Source organism: Macaca mulatta, chromosome 7 (genome assembly GCF_049350105.2).
Source record: "Macaca mulatta isolate MMU2019108-1 chromosome 7, T2T-MMU8v2.0, whole genome shotgun sequence".
Lineage (NCBI taxonomy): Eukaryota > Metazoa > Chordata > Mammalia > Primates > Cercopithecidae > Macaca > Macaca mulatta.
The window spans coordinates 40,940,710-40,965,184 of NC_133412.1; the positions used below are offsets into that span (position 1 = coordinate 40,940,710).

Below are 24,475 nucleotides of genomic sequence, written 5' to 3' on the forward strand. Positions count from 1 at the left end.
TGAGAAAGGATTGACCAATGTAAGCCTCACTGAGAAGATGACATTTGAAGGTATGAAGTGAGCCAGGGGGCCAAGACACTCCTAGCAGAGGAACAGTCAGTGCAGAGGCCGCGGACTACAGGCACGGCTCATGTGTTAGGGGAACAGCAAGGAGGTCAGGGTGGCTGGTGCAGAGTGAACGAGCAGGGAAGCTGAGTAGCAGATATCAGAGAAGCAATGTAGCCCGCAGCTTAACTTCATGCATTTTAAACCTTTTTTTCCCCATTCTCTTGGGTTTCAAAATGTAACCTTGAGGCAACTCAAAAGCCTTTCTCCTTAGCCTTAAAATCGACTCCACATCCCTCCCCTTTCTCACCGGATATGCTCCCTTTTCATTTATCTAACTGTATGCTACTATTTAATTGTGTGATGTCTTAGAAGTTTCAGGGGCTAGTCTTGAGACAGACCAAGTCTGGAGACCCAGCTGCAAACCTCCAAAAATTACTTCAAAATGGCTAATTAACAACCTGGCCATTGTTAAAATAATGTCAATCCGAAGTCCAGGTGGACTGAAACCCAAGCTAGCCACCAGGACAAAACACACACACATCATACTCAGCCCAGTTCTTGCATGCCTTCCTTATCAAGTCTTCCCTTTTAAAACCCCCAAAAATTTGCTTTTTGTTATCAGACTTTGCTCTTGTTAATTCAAACATCTGCACCTGCTTTGTTTGGTTATGGTAAGGGATGGGGGTAGCAGTGGATGGACAGATTAATGTGAGGATGAAACAAGAGATGAACGTTCCCCCTCAGCCCAATGTACCCCCAGAAGGAACCAGGGCCCCATGTACAGATGAGAGTCAGGTGAAGTCCCAGAGGCCCTGGATTTTGTTCCAGGCAGAACATGTGGACAGGCAAGCAGCACCCTGTCCCACCCCAGCCTCTCTGGGGACTGCCAAAGGGCTCCTGGCTGGGGCAGTGCTTACTCCAGAAACAGGGTAGCCACAGTAAGCCCTGGCCCAGCATAATCCCTTCTAATCCCTATGTCAGGAGAGCCAGCTCTGTCACACCACCAGCTGCGGCGGAGTGGCAGGACCCTGCTACTAGCCTGTGAGACCCAGGCTGCGTTTTGGTGATTTCCCGGTTTGCTCACCATTGCTTTGCACTCGGAGAGGCCTTGTTGGGAATTAATTTTTCTCCCATTACTCTGAACACTGTTGAAAGAAACCTCAGGCTTCCAGGGGGTTCAATGTTTGTCTACAACAGAGCCACTTAAACCTCAGGCCTTTGTTTTCATCATCTCCAATAAGCCCCAATTCCCAGCATGTTCTATTTGTCCTAAATTGGTGGCTTAGCCTGGAGAACAACAGGATCCTGGCTTCAGGATCTAATGGATCTGGGTTTCCATCCCATGTCCCTCACTTTCTAGCCCTGTGACCAAGGACAGGTTGGCCCTCTGCAAACCTCAGTTTTCTGATCTGAGTACTAAGGATAACAAGGGAACCTTGCTTTTGGGGTGTTTGTAAGGATTGTGATTATGTAAAGCAGAGGTCACTGTAGGTTGAGCTAGAATGGGGCAACCTGCATTCCCCGGTGACCCCCCTTTCCCATGGAAGCTCTTTTGTAGAGAGGGTTAAGTTCCCAGTTAACCCTCCAATGCCTACTAACTCCCCTGCATCCCAAGGCATAGTGATCACAGAACTCAAGCAGTGCTACTGTGTCCAGTGCTGTTTCTAGGGACCTAAATTGGCCCCCACCTTAGCCAGAGGAGCTTTGGGTTCTGAAGCGAAGGGTCATTTTAGGTGCCCCCAGAGGGTGGGCACTGATGGAGACACATGGCTCTCCACTCTGCCTTCTAACAGACACTGTTCACCACCACCAGGCATGAGCAAAGCACTTAACAGAGCGCAATACCTCACTTAATCACAAAACCACTTTTGGAGCTTCCAGATAGCTACATGCATGGAGGCTCCTGGAGGGAGGGTGGTATGTCCAGGGAGGGCATGGAATCTCTGTGCCCCTTCCCCACTAAATTAAAAAGTAAAAACAACCCTTTCAAACTCAGGTTAGCATAGAGATAAGGCCCCCTGCAGGCTTAATCCACCAACTAATTCATCTCACAAGCATTTACTGGGTATTGGCCATAGGCTGGGCCAGGCCCTACCTGGAGGGACTCAGCCCTAGTTGGGAGACATGCAGCTGAGGTTGAAGGGGGTTCTTGAGTGATCTCCAAGCTTTGTCATCCATAGCTTTTGACAAGATATGACATCTCTGAGCCTCAGTTTATTTGTAAAATGGGACCATTACCCTCTCTGTGACATTGTTAAGAGATTATGTCAGCCGGATGCGGTGGCTCAAGCCTGTAATCCCAGCACTTTGGGAGGCCGAGACGGGCGGATCATGAGGTCAGGAGATCGAGACCATCCTGGCTAACCCGGTGAAACCCCGTCTCTACTAAAAAATACAAAAAACTAGCCGGGCGAGGTGGCGGGCGCCTGTAGTCCCAGCTACTCGGGAGGCTGAGGCAGGAGAATGGCGTGAACCCAGGAGGCGGAGCTTGCAGTGAGCCGAGATCCGGCCACTGCACTCCAGCCTGGGTGACAGAGTGAGACTCCGTCTCAAAAAAAAAAAAAAAGAGATTATGTCTAAATGTGCACTGCCTGGAAGACAGGGATAGAGGGAGGTATCCTCATATCCTTGGGGAGCTAGAAAAGCTGAGTGCCTGGTACAACGCACAAATTCCAGGCACTGGGAAAAAGCAAGCCAGGTCTATCTGTGGGTAAGCCAGGCACCCTTTGTGGCAGTCAGAGCTTTTGAGTTGGGCCTGTGGGCTGACCCCAGCTCCCACAGGTTCCAACCGTAAGGAGGATATTCCCATTGGCAGGCATGGCACAGCAAAGGCAAAGGTCAAGAAGCCCTAGGCATTTCCAGGGAAGGGGTGAGCCAGGGCTGATGGGAGCCTGATTGTATTCCTGAGCCACCCAGAAATGGCTTGGGATTTTCTGTGCCCTCACAGCCTCTCCCTCAACTCCTGGAATGCTCTTTCTAAGGTTTGGCCAAGGCAGCGAATGGTCACATGCAGGATAAGGTGGTGGGAGAGAACAGGAAGAACCTCACCACTGGGGCAGGATACTGCTCCCTGGCTGGAGGCTGACCTGTGACCACACTGCTGGTCTGCACAGGGGCCCCAGTGCCGGCAGAGAGACCAGGGCCACACGCTGTTAGGTCAAGGGTTCCAGATCCCTCCCAGGAGGCAGCAGGCTGCTGGCAGGAGGTGGTGCTCTGAGGCTTGTCTTGCAGGGACACACTGGCCTGTTTCTGCACAGGATGAGTGTTTGGAGGGGAAGTGACTAGCCCCCTGGCTCTACCACGGCACACTGACAGGACGCAAAGGCTCCCAGTTCTAGCCAGGGCACACCTATGATCCAGCTTTCCCTCTCCTGACCTTGGATTCCTGGTTTATGGAGGCAGAGATCATCTGGCCCCTTAGAGACTTTCCCTCCAGCTCTAGGATTCAATGCCCAAGATCTGCTTTTGGCTAAAAACCAAACTCACCAGATGTAGGCTTCATCCGGCCAGGAGTCCTGGGCAAAGGCCACAAAGCTAGGAGGCCCAGAACAAAGCCGTACTTTGAAGGATGCCAGGAGAAATCTTAAATTTTATTTTATTTTTTGAGACAGAGTCTCACTCTGTCACCCAGGCTGGAGTGCAGTGGCACGATCTTGGCTCACTGCAAGCTCTGCCTCCCGGGTTCACGCCATTCTCCTGCCTCAGTCTCCCGAGTAGCTGGGACTACAGGCGCCCGCCACCCCGCCCGGCTAATTTTTTGTATTTTTAGTAGAGACGGGGTTTCACTGTGTTAGCCAGGATGGTCTCAATCTCCTGACCTCGTGATCCGGCCATCTCGGCCTCCCAAAGTGCTGCGATGACAGGCGTGAGCCACCGCGCCTGGCCAGAAATCTTAAATTTTAAAAACTGATGGTCAAAGTTTTCTTGAGACTGCTTAAGGGTCATAAAAACTGCCAAGTATTTGTTAAGTGAATGAGGCCAGCAAACAACTGCCTAAGCCTCTGTAAGAGCTGAAAGTGAACCAAGGGAAGCGCCTGACCAGGCCCACTTCAACTCCTCAGATCAGAGACTTGTGCTTCCCCCTCTTCCAGAATTTTCAAAAAGTCAAGAGAGGCCAGGCGCAGTGGCTCACGCCTATAATCCCAGCACTTTGGGCGGTCAAGGTGGAAGGACTGCTTGAGGCCAGGAGTTCCAGACCAGCCTGGGCAACTAGCAAAAATGAAAAAAGTCAAGACAATGAGGAAATAACAGGTTTCTGGCACAGAAACAGTGTGCGTTGTAAAACCATGGCACTGTGCAGATTCCCCTCACAGGGTCAAACTTGAGCAGCTGTCTGTTAGTCCTGAGCCCAGGACCTGCAACCATGAGTGCCGGTCTTCTGGGGGTGCTCCTGCCCCTCAGTCCAGAGCAAACTGTGGCAGCGGCACAGGGTGAGGCATTATTTTGAATTTAGAGACTGCAGATATATCCTTTGCTCTGCATGTCCTTAGCCCACCTCAGCAAGAGGGACGTAGGAAGTGGCTCAGAAGACCCTAAGAGGCCTCTCCTGGCTTCGTCCAGGATCTTGGCAGCACAGGTGCCTTTCTTTTCTTAGAGAAATTCTCTCCTGGTCCAGAGACCCAGGCAGGACCTTCCCACCCCCAGCAGGAGGGCTTCAAGCCCACAGCCCTTCGACGATGCTACTGACTACACTCTTAGATCGGTATTAAAGGCCCATCTTTACCCAGACCTCCGGGGGTTCCCCCAAAAGCTGCAGTCCCTCCCTGAGACCCAATTCTAGCTGAAGCCTTTTTTCAATAAAACAAAGATGTCACCATTCTAAATATTTAGATATCCTCACTAGGAAAGATCCATTTACCACATTATCTTAGCTGGCAAAACCTTATTTTTCTATTTCTCTTTGAAAATATACACCTTCTATCTTCCTTGTGGAAAAAAATAACTGCCTGCAGAGGGCTGGCTGGCTGGCACGTCATTTGAGCACGTTGTTGGCAAAGACCCTGTCCACGAAGTACAGTGCAAGCAGCTTGTGGCATGAACTTCCTGTAGGTGAGGGAGACACGCTGTCCACGGGCCTGCCCGTCTTCCTGCACACACTCCAAGAAGCCAGAGCCCTCCCAGCTGCTCTCAAGACGGCCCCTTCCCCCAGAAACACATGCTCACACACGCTCACCCTGACGCTGCTGAACACACACACAGCACTGAGGGCCCGCAGGGGCTGGCTGAGTTTAAGCACCAAGAATGTAACCCCTTCCCCAGCCCTCTGCACAATTCCATCATTCAAGGATGTGAAAGCCACTCATCAGTTCTCACGCTAATTCCCACATCCACCCACTCATTCACTCACTGATACATGCTTCAGTGCCTGTTAGCGGTAGCTGGCCTTTCTGTAACACCTTCCCCTTGGCTGCCCTCCCCACAGAGACATGCTGTAAACTGCCCTGTTCTTTAATTCCATCACGTGCTCATTTTGTCTTTGTAGGTTCTTCACAGGAAGGGCCAGACGACATCACTGTGGTCCCCTTCCTCCTTGTCTGGTAGAGTCGCCCTCCACATTAGGTAGCTGGGGCTGTCCAGAGAAGGACGGGTGGTGCTGAGAGGGGCGGAGCAGCTGAGGGAACAAAGTGAGAGAGACCCAGGATGACAGAAGAACAATGGAAAATAGGGGCTTCCAACCCAGAGGGGTCTCCTAGAACCACATGGTTCCCTGCTATGTTATTTCCAAGTAAAGCCCACCCTCAATGTAAAGGAATGTTTCTGAACGGGTCAAAAAGCCGTGAGAGCAAGACCAGCCTGGAAGCTCATTGTGTTCTGGGCTCATGTCTGCCTCAATGGTAGCCCCCAGTCAGAAGCTCCGCAGGAAGCAATACCAACAGCCACGCTCCAGTTCCTGAATCTGCTTTATTTCTCTGCATAAGGAACCCTGAACAGGCAATTCAAATTAAAACAAAATAAATATATGAATATTCATGTAAAACTGTCCTTTCTAATGAACAATTATACACAATGTACAATTTCATGTTCACTGGGTGGGTTTACAAAAAGGTACCATTCCCAACTAAAAATGCACCAAAATGGTTTCATGCAAACTTATCAAAAGTGACCAAAAATATGGAGGGAAAAACCTGACTGAGAGCACTTTGTTTTTGTTGTTTTTGTACAATCACAGAAAAATAAAAACATCTAATTTCTTTGTTACATTTAGAATAACTAAATGTGGCCACTGTTTATAATGTTGGTTTATGTTCCTAAAACATCTACGTAGTTACCATAAAAGTATATCAACATCAAATCAGAAGTGAGCATTATTGAGGGACAGAGGGGAGGGTGAGAGCACCCGCGCGGTCAGTAGTCAGTGTCGGAGCCCTCGGCGTTGTCCACGTTTCTTGAGAGCATGTAGTTGTCCATGTCGATAGAGCGGCAGTTGTTGATGGCATAGCGCAGGCGCTCGGCCATGACCAGCTGGCTGGAGTACGGGGGCAGCCTCAGCTGGAAGAAGCAGGTCTGTGAGGTAGGCAGACTGTCGTAAGGCTGTGGAGAGAGACCCAGAGCTGTGACTGGGGACATGAGAGTGCCATAAGGGGGAGTGGGGCTGCCCATGACCTCTCCCTGCCTTCAAGATGGAATTAACATGGCCACATGGTTAAGTCAAGTGGACATAGAGACTGGGCCAGATAGAATGAGCCAAGGCCCTACTGTTCCGTGGCCCTCAAGGCTCTGGGTGAAAATGTTCTTTCCTCTCCTCGCCTCCTCCAGTGTCTGCGTATGTAAAGCGAGGAGAAGCTCTGACTGGCAGGATTGCTTGAGAGAATACACTACACACAGCGCCTGGCACAGGATGAGAGCGTAGTAAGAAGGCACCTGTCGTTCGTACCCATCCATCAAGAGGGTACAGACTGGAAGCCAGCTGCAGGAATCCCCCAACAGAGCAGGCAGAATGGAAAGAACAGCTGTGAGGTGCAGCCGGCTCTGGGAGCCTCTTTGCCCCTTCTCCTCTCCCTGTCCTCATGTGCACTCTGCCTCCTCTGCGGCGTCCTGGCCGCCTCGCACAGCTCACATAAGGAAGGGGCAGTCAATTAAACCCCAGCCCATCCATTTAACTGATGGTGGTGCGTCCTTTAAAATTATAATTATGGCTGGCAGCAAAACAGGTGTTCAGGATACATTAGGAGGTTAAAAAAAGGCAGAAAAAATTCTACATACATCGTGTAAAAAATTGTACAATTGAGGCAAAGACTACGAGGAATTTCACAAAGGTAAAAATAGCTACTACTGGAGAGACAGGATTATATATGTTCCTTATCCCTCCTTGCAAATACAACTATTTTCTAAACAATTCATAATAAAAGTAATGACATTATACTGTTTTTATACATTTTTAAAAGGTTTGCTTAAAAAAAAAAAAAAAAAAAAGAACCTGTCTTCCCTCACTCAACATCCTCTTGACAGCAGCCCTCCTCCGCAGAGCCCACGCCTAGGTGAGCCGCGTGTCCTGCGAGGGGAGGCGGACGGCCCAGTAGCCCAAATGCACCAGAGCCAGGGATGACATAGAGCTCAACGCAGAAAAACTGAAAGCAGCAAGGAAGGGAGGTGCCACTAGGTGGCTCTGATGACCTAAATGTGAGTACTGTAGACAAGATCTAAAAGCCACAGAGGAAATGACCACAGTAGTCAGTTGCTGAGGCTGACAACCCTGAGGCCTCCTAAAACGGCAGGGGTAGCCCAGGACAGACATAAGGCAAGGGTTGTTTCCAGAGCTGAATAGAAAGGAGCCATTTCCTCCTCCCTACTTCTCTCTGAAGCAAGAAAACAGATTTACAACTTACAGTTCTTGGCAAGTCATGCAGAAAATTTATGGAAAGGCTTTTTATAACCCTTCCTGCACGTGGCTTCTCCAGCAAGCCTAGCCCAGGAGCAGAGCAGCGGCCTGCTGCCTCAGGAGGCAGCACAGGGAGGAGTAGCTTTGGCTACAGCAACTTCCAAGAGTAGCTACTGGAAAAACACCAGAAAGCCAGACACTTAAACTGGCAGGAAGGGCCTGTGTGTGAAGAGGCCCCACTTCCCTTACTGTTTTCTGAACAAACATCATGGGCCCTGCTCAGTGAATTGCCCAGCTCATATGGAAGAGGGGGCTTGTGAAGACTGGGGATGGAGACAGAGGGAGGAGAGGCACTCCTAACTGAACGCAGTAAGTTCTGGGTTTGAGGGCTGTACCCAGTGTTCAGGAGGTGGAGAGAAGGAGTCTGGCTAGGTCTGCCTTCAGCATGGTAGGGGCACTCCTGGAAAGCATCTAGGAGGGGTTCCTGGAGGAGTTGACTGGCATTGGGCTTATAGGATGAGTAAGTGCTTGCCAGAGATAGAAGGAAAGGGGTGCGAAGGAGGACTTACTAAAGCAGAGGGAACAGGTTACATAAAAGCACAGAGTTTTAAAAACATCCTGGTCTACTGGGGAGAAAGGCAAGCAGCCCATTGTGACCAGAACATGAGAAGTATCAAGATGTGACATCAGAAAGTGGGGCAGAGGCCAGACTGTGGAAGTGTTTAAGGCAGCTAAGGTCATTGGCATTTATTTCGGAGTCAACATAGGGGGCCTCTGAGAGGTCTAAAAGAAGGAGAATGACACGGTCAGATGGGTGCTTAAGAAAGATGACTCTGGCAGCAGTGTGCTTTTCAGACTCTAAGCCCTCTTATTCCTAAGCCATCTGTCAAAATGGCAGCTGGGCTGGGGCTCTGCAGCTGGGGCCTTTAGATGGCAGAGATGCAGCCCTGCCTGCCCCACAATGCATGCCACACAAGCGGGCACAGACTGTTATCGCTGCTCCCCGCATCTTTGGGTTCCTTCTGGGGCACACACCCACTAGTTAATGGTTAATATCTTCATGAAAACAAACAAGGCCATGGCTCAGTGCAGGAACAGGCAGTATGATGATCCCTGTGCCAAGTTCAGCTTTAACTCAGGAAGATGCTGGAAGATTTAGGGAAGGTTGCTGGTTGTAGTATGCTCTCTACATCCACTTAGGACTCTTCCCACTGAAGCTAAATGATATTTCTAAACAAATTTTATTGCTTGATTTTCTCATTAATATGGAAATTCCAAGTATTAAGCATGAATAGGCAGGCCTACTTGAAGGTCATAGTTTGGTTTCCCCAACATAAAAGCAACAAGGGGCAGAGGGCCAGGCATGTTGGCTCAGGCCTGTAATCCCAGTACTTTGAGAGGCCGAGGTGGGCAGATCTCCCGAGGTCAGGAGTTCAAGACCAGCCTGGCCAACATGGTGAAACCCTGTCTCTGCCAAAATATACAAAAATATTAGCCAGGTGTGGTGGCGCGCACTTGTAGTCCCAGCTATTCGGGAGGCTGAGGCAGAACTGCTTGAACCTAGGAAGTGGAGGTTGCAGTGAGCTGAAATCACGCCACTGTGCTCCAGCCTGGGCTACAGAATGAGACCCTGTCTCAACAACAATGACGCAATAAGGCAGACATGACAAAGAAAGAAAGAATAGCTTACTTACCCTATCAACCTTCATGATTTGAAATCTCTGAGAAATGTCAGCAGTGTTGGCTGGTAGCCGAGATCTTCCCGACACAAACCTCATGAAAAGCACCCGCTCTTCATTGGAGAACTCTTCCAGCGTATGCCAGAACCACTGCACCAGCTGATGCTGCTCATCCACCTCACGGTACCGCACCACTTTCTTCAAGACTTCCACAGAGATCTCGGGCATCCCACACACCATTTGCTCCAGCTGTTTTGCCGTGAGGAGGGACAGCAGCGGCACAGGAACAATCCAGGACATCCCTTCTCGGACTGCAGCCACCTGCTCCCAGGAGAGGTTGCTCATTCAATGAGTGTGCGGGAACCTGGCATCCGCTATGGGCCCCGTGGGGCTAGGCGCCTCCTGCTGCCTGCTCATCTGCTCCCCAGACCCTCCACTTGTTTCTCAGACCGCCAGGCTCTATGAGAGTCAGCCAAAAAGGCCCACCCTCCCTCCCTCACAACCCTTCTTAGAGCCTCTCCCTGCTGTGGGATTCTTACACTCCTGGTTCCACTTCAAGTCCAATTTAGGAGCCTGACTTCCCTCTACCACAAAATCCCAGCCCACTGGGGCCCTCCCTGATGTCAGCCCCACTCACTCACATTCCTAATCATATGTGGCCATATGCTGTCAAACTATGCATGTGTGGACCCTTCATCTCATAAAGGTAAGAAGCTCTTGGGAGACTCATCTAGTTGTCTACTGTTTTTTAAATTTATATTTGTCTTTTGAAAATAGTTATATCCTTTTTGTAAAAATTATTTATGCTCATTGTAAAAAAAAATCTGAAAAGTACAAAGAAGAAAGTAAAAATGGGAAGTCCTTCTTTAGGAAGGCAATAGAAAAGGCAACAAATTTAGTCAAGAGACTTGGGTTCTAACTCCCAGCTCTACCGATTATTAACTCTCTTAATTTTTCCATCTGAAAAATGCAGACATTGCTGCTCTCAAGTGGCTCTGATGAGAACTATATATGAGTAACCACATGAAATTCTGTGTGACTGGGTAATTCTACACTGCACTGTTCTCTTAGCATCATAGTGCTGGGCACAGGCAAGTTGGGGAGTGCCAAGTGGGGTGCAACCAGGGGCTGCCTTGACAGCTTGTTTAGAAAAATGTCTCCTCCAAGATTATACAGTAGTGCATATCCTACGCACAGACTCACCACTGTTCAAGGTTTCATAAATACTTCTTTGCTCCTGGCCAACTCAAAACCATCTACCACCATGTAAAAAGTCTGAGAATCTGAAGAGGGACCATACCTTAAGGAAGTGAGTAACTACGTGAGGTGATGGATATGTTAATTTGCTTCACTATAATAACCTTTTTACTATCTATATGCATATCCTATATTATCGTATTGTACACCTTAAATATATATAATAAAATTTATTATATTAAAAAAAACTAGGCCAAGTGCAATGGCTTGCCCTGTCATCCCAGCTACTTGGGAGGCTAAGGCAGGAGATCCTTTGAGCCCAAGAGTTCAAGGCTGCAGTGAGCTATCATTGTGCCACTGCACTCCAGCCTGGGTGACAGAGCAAGACCCTCTCTTAAAAAATAAATTAAAAACTGGCACTAAGGTTGGCCCATAAGGATCAGAGATTGGCAGTAAAGGCAGGCTCTACTGTAAAGGTCAATACCCCACCAAAGTCTGCCAACCGAAAACAAAAACGAACAAACAAGCTGTTATGCTTGGCGGAACACAAAACAAAAGCTGTTTGGAAAAAAAATCAGGCTGAGGTACGGGACTGGCTGCTTGGAGATGGCAGGGGGACAACTGGGGACAGCTTTGGGACAAACAGTTCTAAGAGATGAAGAAGAAGTGAAAGAGGAAGAAGGGCTTGTTACTGAGAACAGAACAAAGCCAGAGCAGAGCACAGCTGTGGAAAGGGAGTGCCCATCCAACCCTCAGAAGAAGGGTCATCAGAAGAGCCTGGACACCATCTTGGAGCCTGGTTTGGGGTCTTGGCTCTGCCGTGGGCACTCAGTGCTTTCTTCTGTGAAACAGTGCTGGTAATCCTAACTTCACAGAGTATCTATGGGAAAAATGGCAGGCAAGAGTGCCTGGCACCATGGCTGGCATGCAGGAGGTTATCAACACATTTCTAGTCAGTTATTTATTCTCTGGGGATTAAAAATATTCATGAACTGGAGACAACAAATCCCTGGCTGTGTAAACAGCATCACTGACAAGACCCAACTTCATTAGGCTAAAGATACCATTTTTCTGACTGGACTTGGCCCAAACCCAAAGTCTAAGAAGGAGCCGGGAGTGAGGGGTATGGAATATGTATACTTCAAATTATTAAACTTCTATAGCTTCACAGCCTGAGTCCAGATCTTGAGAAGACCCCAACATATTCTGCAAATAAAGTATTGTTGAAATGCTATTAATGATTGTGTTATCAAAAGAACCATTTTTGGACATGATATTTACTTCTGTGGTCACTCATTCACACTCCCATTATTTATTAAATGCTTACCTACCCGTCAGCACATAACAAGGTAACTCAAATGAAATAGAAAATGCATTCTTCATTCAATTTCTTGCAAGCTGAGGAAACAAGACCTAAATTCTGGGGCCTAATTCTTAGACCATAACATAGAAGTACGTGATATATCTTGAGGAACTTCAATGAACCTCAAAGTAAGGAAAAAGATCTCTACAGGTTGGTGACCTGGAGGAAAGCTTGTGTGTGCAGGAGATGCCCTCTTAGCTGAGGTTTAAAGAATAGCAGCAAGAGAGGGAAAGGGAAATGCATGTGAGGTCGTAAGACCAGCATTTGGGGGTTCATTTACGTGGGCCCTGACTAACCCAACTAGAGTGGGGGGATGCAGTAAGCAGTAAGCAGCTGAGCTGGGAAGCAGTAAGACATGAGGACAAACAGGACTAAGGAGGAGTAAGAAGGCAAGGTCTGAATGCCAGATGAAAACGGTCTCAATCTAACCAAAGACCAATTCAGAACCGATTTAAGGCACTGGATAAGGAGAAGGCCTGAAAAGTCTCCGAATAGGGTTTGAAATATAAATACAAAGGAATCACTGAGTGTGGTGGCTTATGCCTATAATCCCAACACTTTGGGAAGCTGAGGCAGCTGGATCACTCGAGGCCAGGAGTTCGAGACCAGCCTGGCTAACATGGCAAAACCCTGTCTCTACCAAAAAATAAAAAGATTAGCTAGGAGTGATGGCACGTGCCTGTAGTCCCAGCTACTGGGGAAGCTGAGGCCAGAGAATCACTTGAATCCAGAAGGCAGAGGCTGCAGTGAGCTGTGATTGCACCACTGCACTCCAGCCTGGGCGACAGAGTGAGATGCTATCTCAAAAATAAATAAGTAAATTAAAATAAATAAATACATACATACATACATACAGAGGAATTAACACAGTAAATACATATCAGATTTTGGCATAACCAGTCAGCTCTCATTTGGAAAGAAACCCAAGCATTCATGTGTACCTCCTGTTAAGTTTCATCTTACCTGTCTGTCCATCTCATGAAGTCGATATTCAATGGCCCTCTCCACATATTCCTTCCTATTGGAAAATGTGAGTGGGATACTATTTCCGCCAGGGATTATAGGAACCATTTTGCCATCAGCACTTTGGCCAACAAAAGAATCAAGAGGAATCATCTAGGAACAGAAGAAAAAAGAATTTTTATTACAAGGTAGAAATGACAGCAAAAAGTATTTTACATACAAATATGGCACAGCAATAACAAACTCACAATTTTTAAGGATAAAAACAAGGAAAACAAGACAGGTAGGACTGATCCGGCTACTTGATCAGCAGCAACGTGATCACTCAACCAGCTGTAGTTAAAAATGGGACCAAATCTCTCTGTTCCCAAACCAGGCCTGTTGAACTCTGGTGACCCCAGGCCTCCCTTTCCACTTTGGTTCTTCACGCTAACAGGCAGAAAAAAATTAAGGGGGAAGGAGCAGCTAAGGCCAGGAGCCTGCTCTATCTATCAGAAGCTGTTTAAACTACTGGGGTTGAGCTGCTAAGGGCAGCAATGGCATAGATATGGCATGGTTCAGCCAGACAGCAAGTGGAAGACTATATCTCAATTTTACACAGAAAAATTCTAGTCTGTGCCTATAGGAAGTGAACACCAGTAGAAACATAGACTGGCCAGGATTTACCTCATGGAAACTCTCCTCGGTAATCCCACTGTCTTCAATGTGAAGAATGCTGTTGAGAGTCTGCACGTAGAGCAGATCCACCTCCTCCAGGTCCTCTAAGGTGAGTGGGACACAGCACAGCTGCTTCCACACCAGAGGGGCCAAGTGAAGGTCCAGAGGCTTCTTTGTGCGAATGGCAACCCCCATTAAAATTCCTAAAAACTTAAACTGCATTAAGTGTTCATCGAGGCAGGCAGAAGGGTTAAAAAGGAACCTGCAAAATTAAAGGGAATATTTCAAACAGTATTTTCCTCATTTCTGTTAGAAATAAGTTAGCAACGACAGCTATAGCGTTAGTCTATACCTGTACTGTTCAATATGGCATCCATTAGCCACATGAGGCTAAAGTAATTAAATAAAACTAAAAATTCAGTTCTTCAGCTTCCCTAATCACATGTTGAGTTCTCAAAAGCCACATGTGGACCACATGTAGTTACTATTTCACACAGCACATGGACTGTATTCTGAACTATTTTTAGAAGAACTATGTAAGGATCTTAAGCTACCTGCTCCAGAATGCCCTGTTTTCTAAAATCATTGTTTTTAATTTACAAGTCCATGAAACAGGATCCAAAATTCAAAATTTTGCAAATATAAAGATAATATGTAATTGCAAATACTAACTTTTGTGACTTGCTAGCATAATAAAACTTTTAAACAAATTTTGGTGTAGAAAATTCATTATGGGGAGGCCATGTGGGCCTTCAGAAACATAAATCAGGTTTCATGATCAAGTCTGAGCTTCCTCTCCCCCTCTATGTTATCATTGATTTAGTCTCAATAAATACCAAGTCTTGAAGGATGCGCCTGTTTCCCTTTTTTTTTGAGATGGGGTCTCGCTCTGTTGCCCAGGCCAGAGTGCAGTGGCACGATCTCAGCTCCCTGCAGCCTCCACTTCCTGGGTTCAAATCAAGTGATTCTCCTGCCTCAGCCTCCCAAGTAGCTGGGATTACAGGCATGTGCCACCATGCCCAGCTAATTTTTATATTTTTTATAGAGACGGGGTTTCACCACGTTGGCCAGGCTGGTCTTAAACTCCTGACATCAGGTGATCCACCCGCCTCGGCCTCCCAAAGTGCTCGGATTATAGGCATTAGCCACTGCGCCTGGCCTGTTTCCTCATCTTTGACAAGAGGATAACAATAATATTTACTCCTTAGGGTTATAATGAGGACTGAAGGGGATAATAGGTGTAAAGCACTTAAAACAGTGCCTGGTACATAGTAAGTACTCAATAAACGTGAGCTATTATTATTATTTTAGACATATAATGAACATTGCTGACTGCATACCTGTCCCTATTGTAACCCACTTCTGCAGTGGCATTGGGAGAGGGTATAAGAAGGTCAACAATACCAGTTTCAAGTTCCTGTAGAAGAAAGAAAAAATTTTTTGAGAAATGACAATCAAATGCATGAAGAGAACAAACCAATTACATTAAAGATCATACTAAAAAGAGCGTATTTTGAGGAATTTATAATGCCGTGTGACAACTGATGATTTCATACTTCATTTTCGTGGTTTCAATTTAAAATGAGATTAGGAAATCCCCCTTATGGAAAGCACTCATGTATGAAGAACCAAAAGGAATGAGAAAATCAATCCAGGGCAGGAGTAGTGGTTGCTATGAAAAGAGTGTAGTGATGTTTCAAATAGATTCAATAATGATAGTCAAGCATTATTTTAGTCACAGGGTTTACTGGAAAAATCCTGATACTAGGCAATGCTGGAAAGGACAGAGCTGATCTGGAAGCAAAGCTGCCAATGCAGATCTTAAAATTAGAACTGGTCTAATTTTAAGACCAGTTCTTAACATTTATTTTTCTAACTCCCCTGGAATCTGGCAGTTCTACTTTGTTCTAAAAGCACCAGAATAAATCAGAGCACATGGGTGCTCCTGGATTTGTCTGTTACGTAAATGTACATATATGCCATTGCTGTTTGTTCTGCCAATATTATAACACAACAGATGGTGAGTCACTGGTAGATGCCTAAGAACTGATATTTATGTAGTAAGGTATCTTGACAAAGCATTTCAAAAACTGTTGCTCTAATTTGCCTACGTATCACTAACAGCATGACTTTATATGAGGCTCACAAATGCATCCTTGCTACATTTATGAAAACAAGCCTGGCAGAGTGATCACTGGAAACAGCAAAATGGCCACTAGCAGACTAGGTAACTCAGCAGGGGACACTGCAGGAATATACCTGGCACATCTCTGTGATGGTGTCATCAAACACTCCTCCAGCATCATCAGCCCCTTCTCCAACCAGCTTAACCTTCCACGCTCGGGAAGGCAGACGGAGGTCTGATGCATTCAGCTTAACTACTTGTCTTGCTATTTGGACAAAAATGGGCTTACACTTCCGTCCTCTTTAAAAGAAAGAGAGAAAGCAATGAAATACAACTCTTACCAATTTCCCCAAAATCACATGACATCTTCCCATCAGTGAGTGAAAAAGCTAGTTTAACAGCCAAACACTGTGCTAGGCCCACTGTAACCACACTGGGTACTAATGTAAGTACTATTACTATCTACACTGCCTTAGAAGTGAGTAAACTAAGATTCACAGAAATTAGTAATAACATCCATCTGAAAAAATCCCACTTGTTAGTGAAACATACATACATATGCTAACCTGGTTGATATTCTCTTTACAGTTATCTGAGGTCCATAGTTTTTGCCTTGAACCATGGTTTTTCCTATGGAGCGCACCATTGGCAGAGTGTAGACTCTTGGGGCTAACAAAGGCCGAAGTTGTCCCTGTACAATGCCCCAAGTTCCAGCATTATAATGGGATGTGCTGTTCTGTAACAGAAGGTACGGGTATCAGAAATGGTATAATCTAGGCTTAAAAGAAATAACAATTTTCACTTGTAGAACATACATTATTTTGGCTGGGTGCAGCGGCTCATGCCTATAGTCCCAGCACTTTGGGAGGCTATGGTGGGCGGATCACTTGAGCCCAGGAGTTCAAGACTAGCCTGGGCAACATGGCAAAACCCATCTCTACAAAAACATAAAAATTAGCTGGGCATGGTGGCATGTGCCTGTACTCCCAGCTACTTGGGAGGCTGAGGTGGGTGGATCACCTGAGTCCAAGGAGGTTGAGGCTGCAGTGAGCTGAGATCACACTACTGCACTCCAGCCTGGGCACACAGTGAGACCCTGTCTCAATATTATTTTAAAAATTGAAAAACAGAACATACATTCTTTTAAAAATGCACTTTAAGAGCATAAACTCAGGATTAGTAACTATTAGTAACCTTTAAAATTTTTTTTTCTGATAAAATATATAATTACTATTTTTAAAAACCTTAGAAAATACAGAGAAGGATACACACATGTATACACAAATTAAGTGATTCCAAATCCTACCATATAGAGATGCCCCATTGGTAATTTCATCTATTTCCTTCCAGTTCTTTTCTGTGTATGTATACACAACGTTTCTCACACTGTTACCATTTTGAGCTGCCTTTCTCAATTCACTTTACACTATAAACATTTCTCCCACGAATTACAGTGTGCTAACACTCTGTTTAGTGCTGCACAGGACTCTGCTGCCTGGCTACCTATTTGTCAAATCACACACACACACACACACACACACACACGCATGCACACGCACACACGATAGCTAGCCACTTTGTTACTAGACTAGTCCATAAAGAGACAAATCAGCAATATTTACTTTATTTCCCTGACCTCCCTTTCCCCAGGACCCAGAATGCTAATTTGTAAGAAGAGAAAAAAGTATCTGAAACTTCTCAGATTCATTTATGTAACAACCCTGACTGTGGTTCTAATAGCTTTGTGTGCTTACATTTTAAAATCATATTCTAGACTTTGCAGAAATGGCATGCTTAGTGGCTGAGTGCGGTGGCTCACACCTGTAATCCCAGCAATTTGAGAGGTGGAGGTGGGGGGATCATTTGAAGTCAGGAGTTCGAGACCAGCCTGACTAATAGGCTGAAACCTCGTCTCTACTAAAAATACAAAAATTAGCCAGGCATGGTGGCGCAGGCCTGTAATTCCAGCTACTCAGGAGGCCGAGGCAGGAGAATTGCTTGAACCTGAGAGGCAGAGGTTGCAGTGAGCCGAGATTGTGCCACTGCACTCCAACCTGGGCGACAGAGCGAGACTCCATCTCAAAAAAAGAAATGGCATGCTTAGCCATTCTACTCGATTTTTGAACAAACCAAAACACAGAAGGAACACCACTCTGTGTCTAGCAGCATCATGACCAAACTCTAGACTGTCCCTAACACAGCAATAAAATGGGAATAGAATTGTCATCTTATTAGCCAGGAAAGCATTTTCCAAAGGCAGAGGGAAAAGCCCTGGGGCCTGGTGAGCATGTCATGGGCACTGCTTACCACGCCAGTCTGTGCCTGGCGGCTTACCATGCCAGTCGGTTACCTGGTTGTTGGGGCTAAGGTTCAGCAGTCTCCAGGACGAGTACATGAGGTCAGAGAAGTGGTAAAGCAGCCGGAGCCTGGCCCGCACCGTGTGAATGCTGACTTCTCTCAGCGCCCCGTACTGGGGGGGCAGTGTGTCAGGCAGGCCCAGCTGCAGAGGTACTGACACACCTGTCCAGAAAGCAAATGGGCACTTGTGAAGGAAACAGCACTGCTTTCACTTTCCACATTTTGAAAAATTTCAAGCATATAGAGAAGCTCATGGACACCCATTCCAACCTCTATCCATCGATTCATCTTAGTTTTCTGTGTGCATTTGTGTTGGTTTTTAAAATGTCTTTATCAGGGGGCGGAGAAAAAAATAAAATAAAATGTCTTTATCATTATGGAAATGAAACCTGGTATTTTCTCTTTTCATTTCCTATTTATTTAACAATAGAACTTAGGCAGTTCCTTCACAAAAATAAGTAAATAAAGCCAAGTTTTTCCTTTCATATTTAATAATTGCCATCTTCGTAATACTGCAAATGTGGGCAAGGACGAGGTAGGCAGTTCTGGAAAATGGAAATGGGAAACTTAGCAGAGCCAACTCCATATTCGCTAGGGATCTGACACAAAGTATTAATGACAGAAACATACAGGTGCATGATTCATGAAGGCTTTTACTATAAGAATAAGAGTTCTGTAAGAAGCAAAGACTACAAGGCCTGCATCCACAGCTACCCTCCCACAAAAACACAGAGTAAAAACAAGATACCAACTCCCTTGAGTTTCCTGTAAATAAAGACTGGTACAGTGCAATTCCCAGAGGTATTATGCTTGTTCCTAGTAAAAACAAACATTCACTGAGTCCCTTCTATGTGCCTGGCACTATTCTAAGAGCTTTACATGAATGGGTCCACTTACTTCTATAGCTCTTTGCAGTAGGTTAGTTATTATTATCCTCATTTTACAGACAAAACACTGAGTCTCAAAGTCACTCAGATCACATGTGGAGGAGCTGGGATTCAGCCCCAGCAAGGTGGCCCCAGAGCTTGAACCTTTACCTGTCACGTTGGATAACTTCTGCCCTAAAGTGGAAGTGAAATCCCTCTGAAGCCACTGAGTACCTGAAATTGTCAGTGCGTAGGCAGCTCTGCTCATTCTAGATTCCATTAATAGAAACCATTTCCTGCTTGTTTGGAATCTACCTGGAATTCCCACTTTTCTCTCTTAGATATCTAAGAAAAAAAATCCCTATGGGGAACTTTAGGACTCCCTAAGAAATAGAGGGGTTAGCAAAACCAGAAGGGAATGCTGAGCTCTTAGGCACAACTTTGCTTCAGGGAAATTCTTGTGCCTTAGACACCAGAAGATGGTAGAAAAACAAGGTCTGAGGGCCTTGTCCAATGGCTGGACACTGTGGCTCACACCTGTAATCCCAGCACTTTGGGAGGCCGAGGTGGGTGGATCACTTGAGGTCAGGAGTTCAAGACCAGCCTGGCCAATATGGCGAAACACCATCTCTACCAAAAATATGAAAATTAGTTGGGCGTGGTGGTGCATGCCTGTAATCCCAGGTACTTGGGAGGCTGAGGCAGGAGAACTGCTTGAACCTGGGAGGCAGAGGTTGCAGTGAGCCGAGATTGTGCCATTACACTCCAGCCTGGGCAACAGAGTGAGACTCTGTCTCGGGGGAAAAAAAAAAAAAAAAAAAAAGAAACGCCCAAATATGAAGAAATGTGTAAGAACGACAAATGTCACAACATTAAGGTAATAGCTACATCTGAAATGAATGGAAGATAGATCAAATCAGAAAGGGCCCACAGTTGGGTGTTGAGCACACAAGTATATATTACAGTTTTATTTAAATCTTTGTGTAGCTATACAAAAATTTCACAATAAATTAAAAATAAAACAAACAACAAAAAGCTAGAAGTAGCCCACCAGTCTCGCTAAACATAAGAATAAAATGGCAGCAAGGTGACGGCTGTGCCAATGCACAGGCATCGTGTTTCTAATGGTTAACTAAGGTGAGGAATTTGACAAATGGTCTCAGGGCTTTTAATCTTTATTTCTAACAGTGGGCCTTAGAAAGCTATAATTTGTCATTTCTTTTATATATTAAAAATACTGGCCAGGTGTAGTGACTCATGCCTGTAATCCCAACACTTTGGGAGGCTGAGGCGGGCGGATCACTGGAGTTCAGGAATTTGAGACCAGACTGGCCAACATGGCAAAACCCCGTTTCTACTAAAAATACAAAAATTAGCCAGGAATGGTAGTGCACGCCTGTAGTCCCAGCTACTTGGGAGGCTGAGGCAGGAGAATCACTTGAACCTGGGAGGCGGAGGTTGCAGTGAGCTGAGATCACACCACTGTACTCCAGCCTAGGTGACAGAGCGAGACTCCACCTCAAAAAAAAAAAAAAAAGAACTTAGTTGCTGCTAAAATTATAAATTTTTGCTTGCATAAGTAATATGTATTCTCTTTTGGGGGGTGCAGAGAGGACCTGCTTCATACTGATGTCAGCAGGACAAATGCCTGCTATGAAAACAATTCCAGTGCTGGTAGCACAAATAATGCTTTGTGTGGCAGAAGGCTTGATGGTTTCACAACGATGCTGGATACAGTTTGGAACTGGCAAGCAGACAGTGCCATGGGGTACTGCTGAAAGAGAAGCTGCAAGAGCGTGAAGATTCCCTTCCTCACCTGGTGCTCTTGGTGGGACAGGTGGTGCTGTCCACGCAGCACTGTGGCAGCGGCCGGCCGAGATCTGCCGAACATTTTTCCCTTGCAGACCTGTTACCAGGGTTGGTTCTCGAACGTGGTTGGTGTGGCCTAGACCGAGCTGGGCATAAATCATAAATATACAGAGATTCAATTAGAAAGAGGAAAAGAGGAAGTCAATATGAAATTTTTCTTAGAAAGTGGCAGATATAAGTAAGTTAATAACTGTACCATGCATCAGCATCAATAAAATACATTCTTTTTTTTTTTTTTTTTTTTTTTTTGAGATGGGGTCTTGCTCTTTCACCTAGGCTAGAGTGCAGTGGCGCAATCTCAGCTCACTGCAACCTCTGCCTCCCTGGTTCAAGCAATTTTCTGCCTCAGCCTCCCAAGTAGCTGGGATTACAGGCTCCCACCACCACACTCAGCTAATTTTTAAATTTTTAGTAGAGACGGGCATTCACCATCTTGGCCAGACTGGTCTTGAACTCCTGACCTTGTGATCCACCTGCCTCGGCCTCCCAAAGTGCTGGGATTACAGGTGTGAGCCACCACACCCAGCCCCCAGTAATAAAATACATTCTGATTTTCTCTATCATAACAGTCCTCACAGTTCAGACTGCTAAAAACTAACCTGCAATAAGGACATTCCAAATCTAGCAGATGAGTCTTAATGACTAAACACATCCTTGGATTCCACTTATGGAAAGGAAATGAATTCTTGGAAAGTTAAGTAATAACAGAATGATGTATGGAGCTTTTACTTAAAACACACTGATTTCTGTGTAACGATACATAAACATATATAAAAACATATATGGAAGCAAATTCTAATCTCCAAATCTCTATACTTAGGGTCTGACTGGGAGAGCCAGTGTTTCAGCAGCTAAGCAAATCAACATCATTAGGAAGTATCATGTCAAGCTACTGCCAGGAAACTCCCAACGGGGCCTTCAAAGTTAACTCTCCTCTCAGTAAGACTGCAACTGCAATGATGAGCGGTTTCCTTGTCTGTTAATATAGGGATGAGGAAACCACAGAAGCCAAACTGAGGCTACTATGAATAATGCCAGACCTTGAACTTAAGGGTCCCTGGCACTAGGGGAAGCCGACCCAGAGAGGATTTATGGAGGAAGGGGAGGTGGCTCTGCATGTGGATCCCAAAGTCACCGTCACAGCACCTCAGACATCTCACACCAAGGTCTCGCCCTACTTCATAAATAGAGGAGGGTGAACACATCCACCTTTTGAGTCTCTTATCAATATCTCAAAGGCTCAGTTTAATCCTATAAATAATGTGGATGACAAGACTCCTGCATAAACCTAAAGATACTTTGTATACCATCATATTATAAAATATAAAAATATTATTGTTTCATTCCTTTTTCCAGATCAACTGATATTCCCAGGACCTAACCTCACATCTTGCTGTAGTAATGATGATAATGTTGACAGTAGCAAATCCTTACATACTGCAGCTTACTACATGCCAGGCACTTAATAATGTGTGAGGACACACACATACATACTCAGTTAATCCCCTTAATCACTTTGCTGTACTGCCAGAATTGTTTTAAACCCTATAACACTTCTTTGGCCACAGTCGAGAGAGGAAGACATAACTAGACTTACAAAATAATCAGTCCCATGGCAAAGTGATGTGCTTGGAGTATTTTAGTAGACCATGAATTTCCTAGCCTATCTCTTTCCCCAACTGAGGAACACTGTGAGATTTCTAGAATATGAGACAGCAGCAAGCAATATAAATATTTACCTGCCCTTCTGAATTGCTCCCCCAGGCATACACATCTCCATTTGATGCCAAAGCAAGTGTGTGTTCAGCTCCAACTGCCACATCTTCAATGATCATTCCAGCCAGGACAGGGATTTGTTGCGGTCGATTGTGATTGCGAGCACGCCCCTCTGGCAAGCCTATCAGGCGATCTGAAAAAACAAAACAAAAACATGTGGAAATGTTATGCACCACACACCACAGTGCTTTTATATTTTCTGATCAGTCATTTAGCTTCTTATGGTGGAATGGCAATGACACATAAAACTCAACTGAGGCTAAAGCTGCTATTCCGGAAAGGTACACCAGGTTCTGAATAAATAAAAAGTGTGAAGCTGTTTCTCTGGAAAACATCACAGGCTCTTTATTCATAAAAATTTTTTTTAAAAGTTATATCTAAAATTGGTAACTTGTTTCAAAATAAGAGGCTTCTCCAATATCCACATCTTTGAAAAGACAGGGTCTGACTGACACAGTTCAGGCTCTCAAGTTTCTTAAGTTCTTTTTTGAGACAGGGTCTCACTCTGTTGCCCAGACTGGAGTACACTGCAGTGGTGCGATCTTGGCTCACTGTAGCCTCAACCTCACCTCAGCCTCCTGAGTAGCTCGGACCACAGGCACATGCCACCATGCCTGGGTAATTTTAAGTTTCTTATATTCTAAAATAAGAGATCATTCAACTTGTCCTCTAACTTCCAACCAACCTCTGCCCTTACCTTGCCAGACTTCTAGAGGGTGCTAGCCAGCTCCTGATGCACAAAGCCTGCTAGGTCCACTTGGCTTGCCTACCTTCTGTGGCCTAACTTCCACTCTCTCCACTGCACTGAAATTCTACTCTCAAAAGCCATGAGTCAGCTCCTAATTGCCTACTGCAGTGGCTTCTTTTCAGGCTCCAGCCCATGGGAACATCATGCAACCTTCTAATAATGTGGCCTCAGCTTTTCCTGCCTCTCAGAGACTGCACTGTGAGGTTACTGGCTCACCAGTAACCTCTACCCACTCCTTTCAAAGCCAGCTCTGCCAATTCTTCTTTTTAATCTTTGTTGTTGTTTTTTTTTTTTTGAGATGAAGTTTCGCTCTTGTTGCCCAGGCTGGAGTGCAATGGCACAATTTCAGCTCACTGCAACCTCTGCCTTCTGGCTTCAAGCAATTCTCCCTGCCTCAGCCTCCCGAGTAGCTGGGATTATAGGCGCCTGCCATCATGCTCAGCTAATTTTTGTATTTTTAGTAAAGACAGCATTTCACCATGTTGGCCAGGCTGGTCTCGAACTCTTGACCTTAGATGATCCACCCGCCTCGGCCTCCTAAAGTGCTGGGATTACAGGTGTGAACCACGGCACCCGGCCCTCGCAAGTCTTATTCCTGTGCCCACCTGCCCTTTACATCAAATGCCCCAGAGCTCTATTTTCTTTTCTCATTCTATACTCTCATTCTGGGTTTTTTAGATGATACGAATAAGGATTTAACTACTACCATTATGCAGCTAATGTCCTAAACCTACATCTCCATAACCAATCCTTCTGGAGTTCAGTTCCAGATCTAAATTCTCAATAGCCTAAGTGGACATTTCCCCACATTTATTTAGGGCAAATGGGTCCATTCAACATAACTAAAACTAAGCTCCTTACATTCCCCACAAAACAGCTCATGTCCTCAGTCAGAGACATCGATGTTCTCCCACAACTAGAAACTTCAGTCATGGTTTAATTCCTCTTCCTCACACCTGTCTCACATATCCCTCAAAAACGACCCTTGCCAAGAATCTCAGTCCCAC

The 24,475-nt window shown here is 45.7% G+C and overlaps 1 protein-coding gene across 1 annotated transcript in view; it reads right to left on the minus strand.

Moving 5' to 3' along the window:
* Window positions 1-5,930: 5,930 nt before the first annotated feature.
* Window positions 5,931-24,475, minus strand: part of HERC1 (HECT and RLD domain containing E3 ubiquitin protein ligase family member 1) — a 224,019-nt gene continuing 205,474 nt past the window's right edge. The window contains exons 69-78 of the mRNA XM_077939543.1: window positions 22,684-22,853; window positions 20,892-21,030; window positions 18,202-18,371; window positions 16,418-16,587; window positions 15,986-16,151; window positions 15,067-15,143; window positions 13,736-13,988; window positions 13,070-13,222; window positions 9,562-9,867; window positions 5,931-6,579 (exon numbers count right to left, since the gene is read on the minus strand). Coding sequence (XP_077795669.1) covers window positions 6,394-6,579; window positions 9,562-9,867; window positions 13,070-13,222; window positions 13,736-13,988; window positions 15,067-15,143; window positions 15,986-16,151; window positions 16,418-16,587; window positions 18,202-18,371; window positions 20,892-21,030; window positions 22,684-22,853 — 1,790 coding nt within the window. The 3' untranslated portion in view covers window positions 5,931-6,393. The remainder of the gene's footprint in view (window positions 6,580-9,561; window positions 9,868-13,069; window positions 13,223-13,735; window positions 13,989-15,066; window positions 15,144-15,985; window positions 16,152-16,417; window positions 16,588-18,201; window positions 18,372-20,891; window positions 21,031-22,683; window positions 22,854-24,475) is intronic.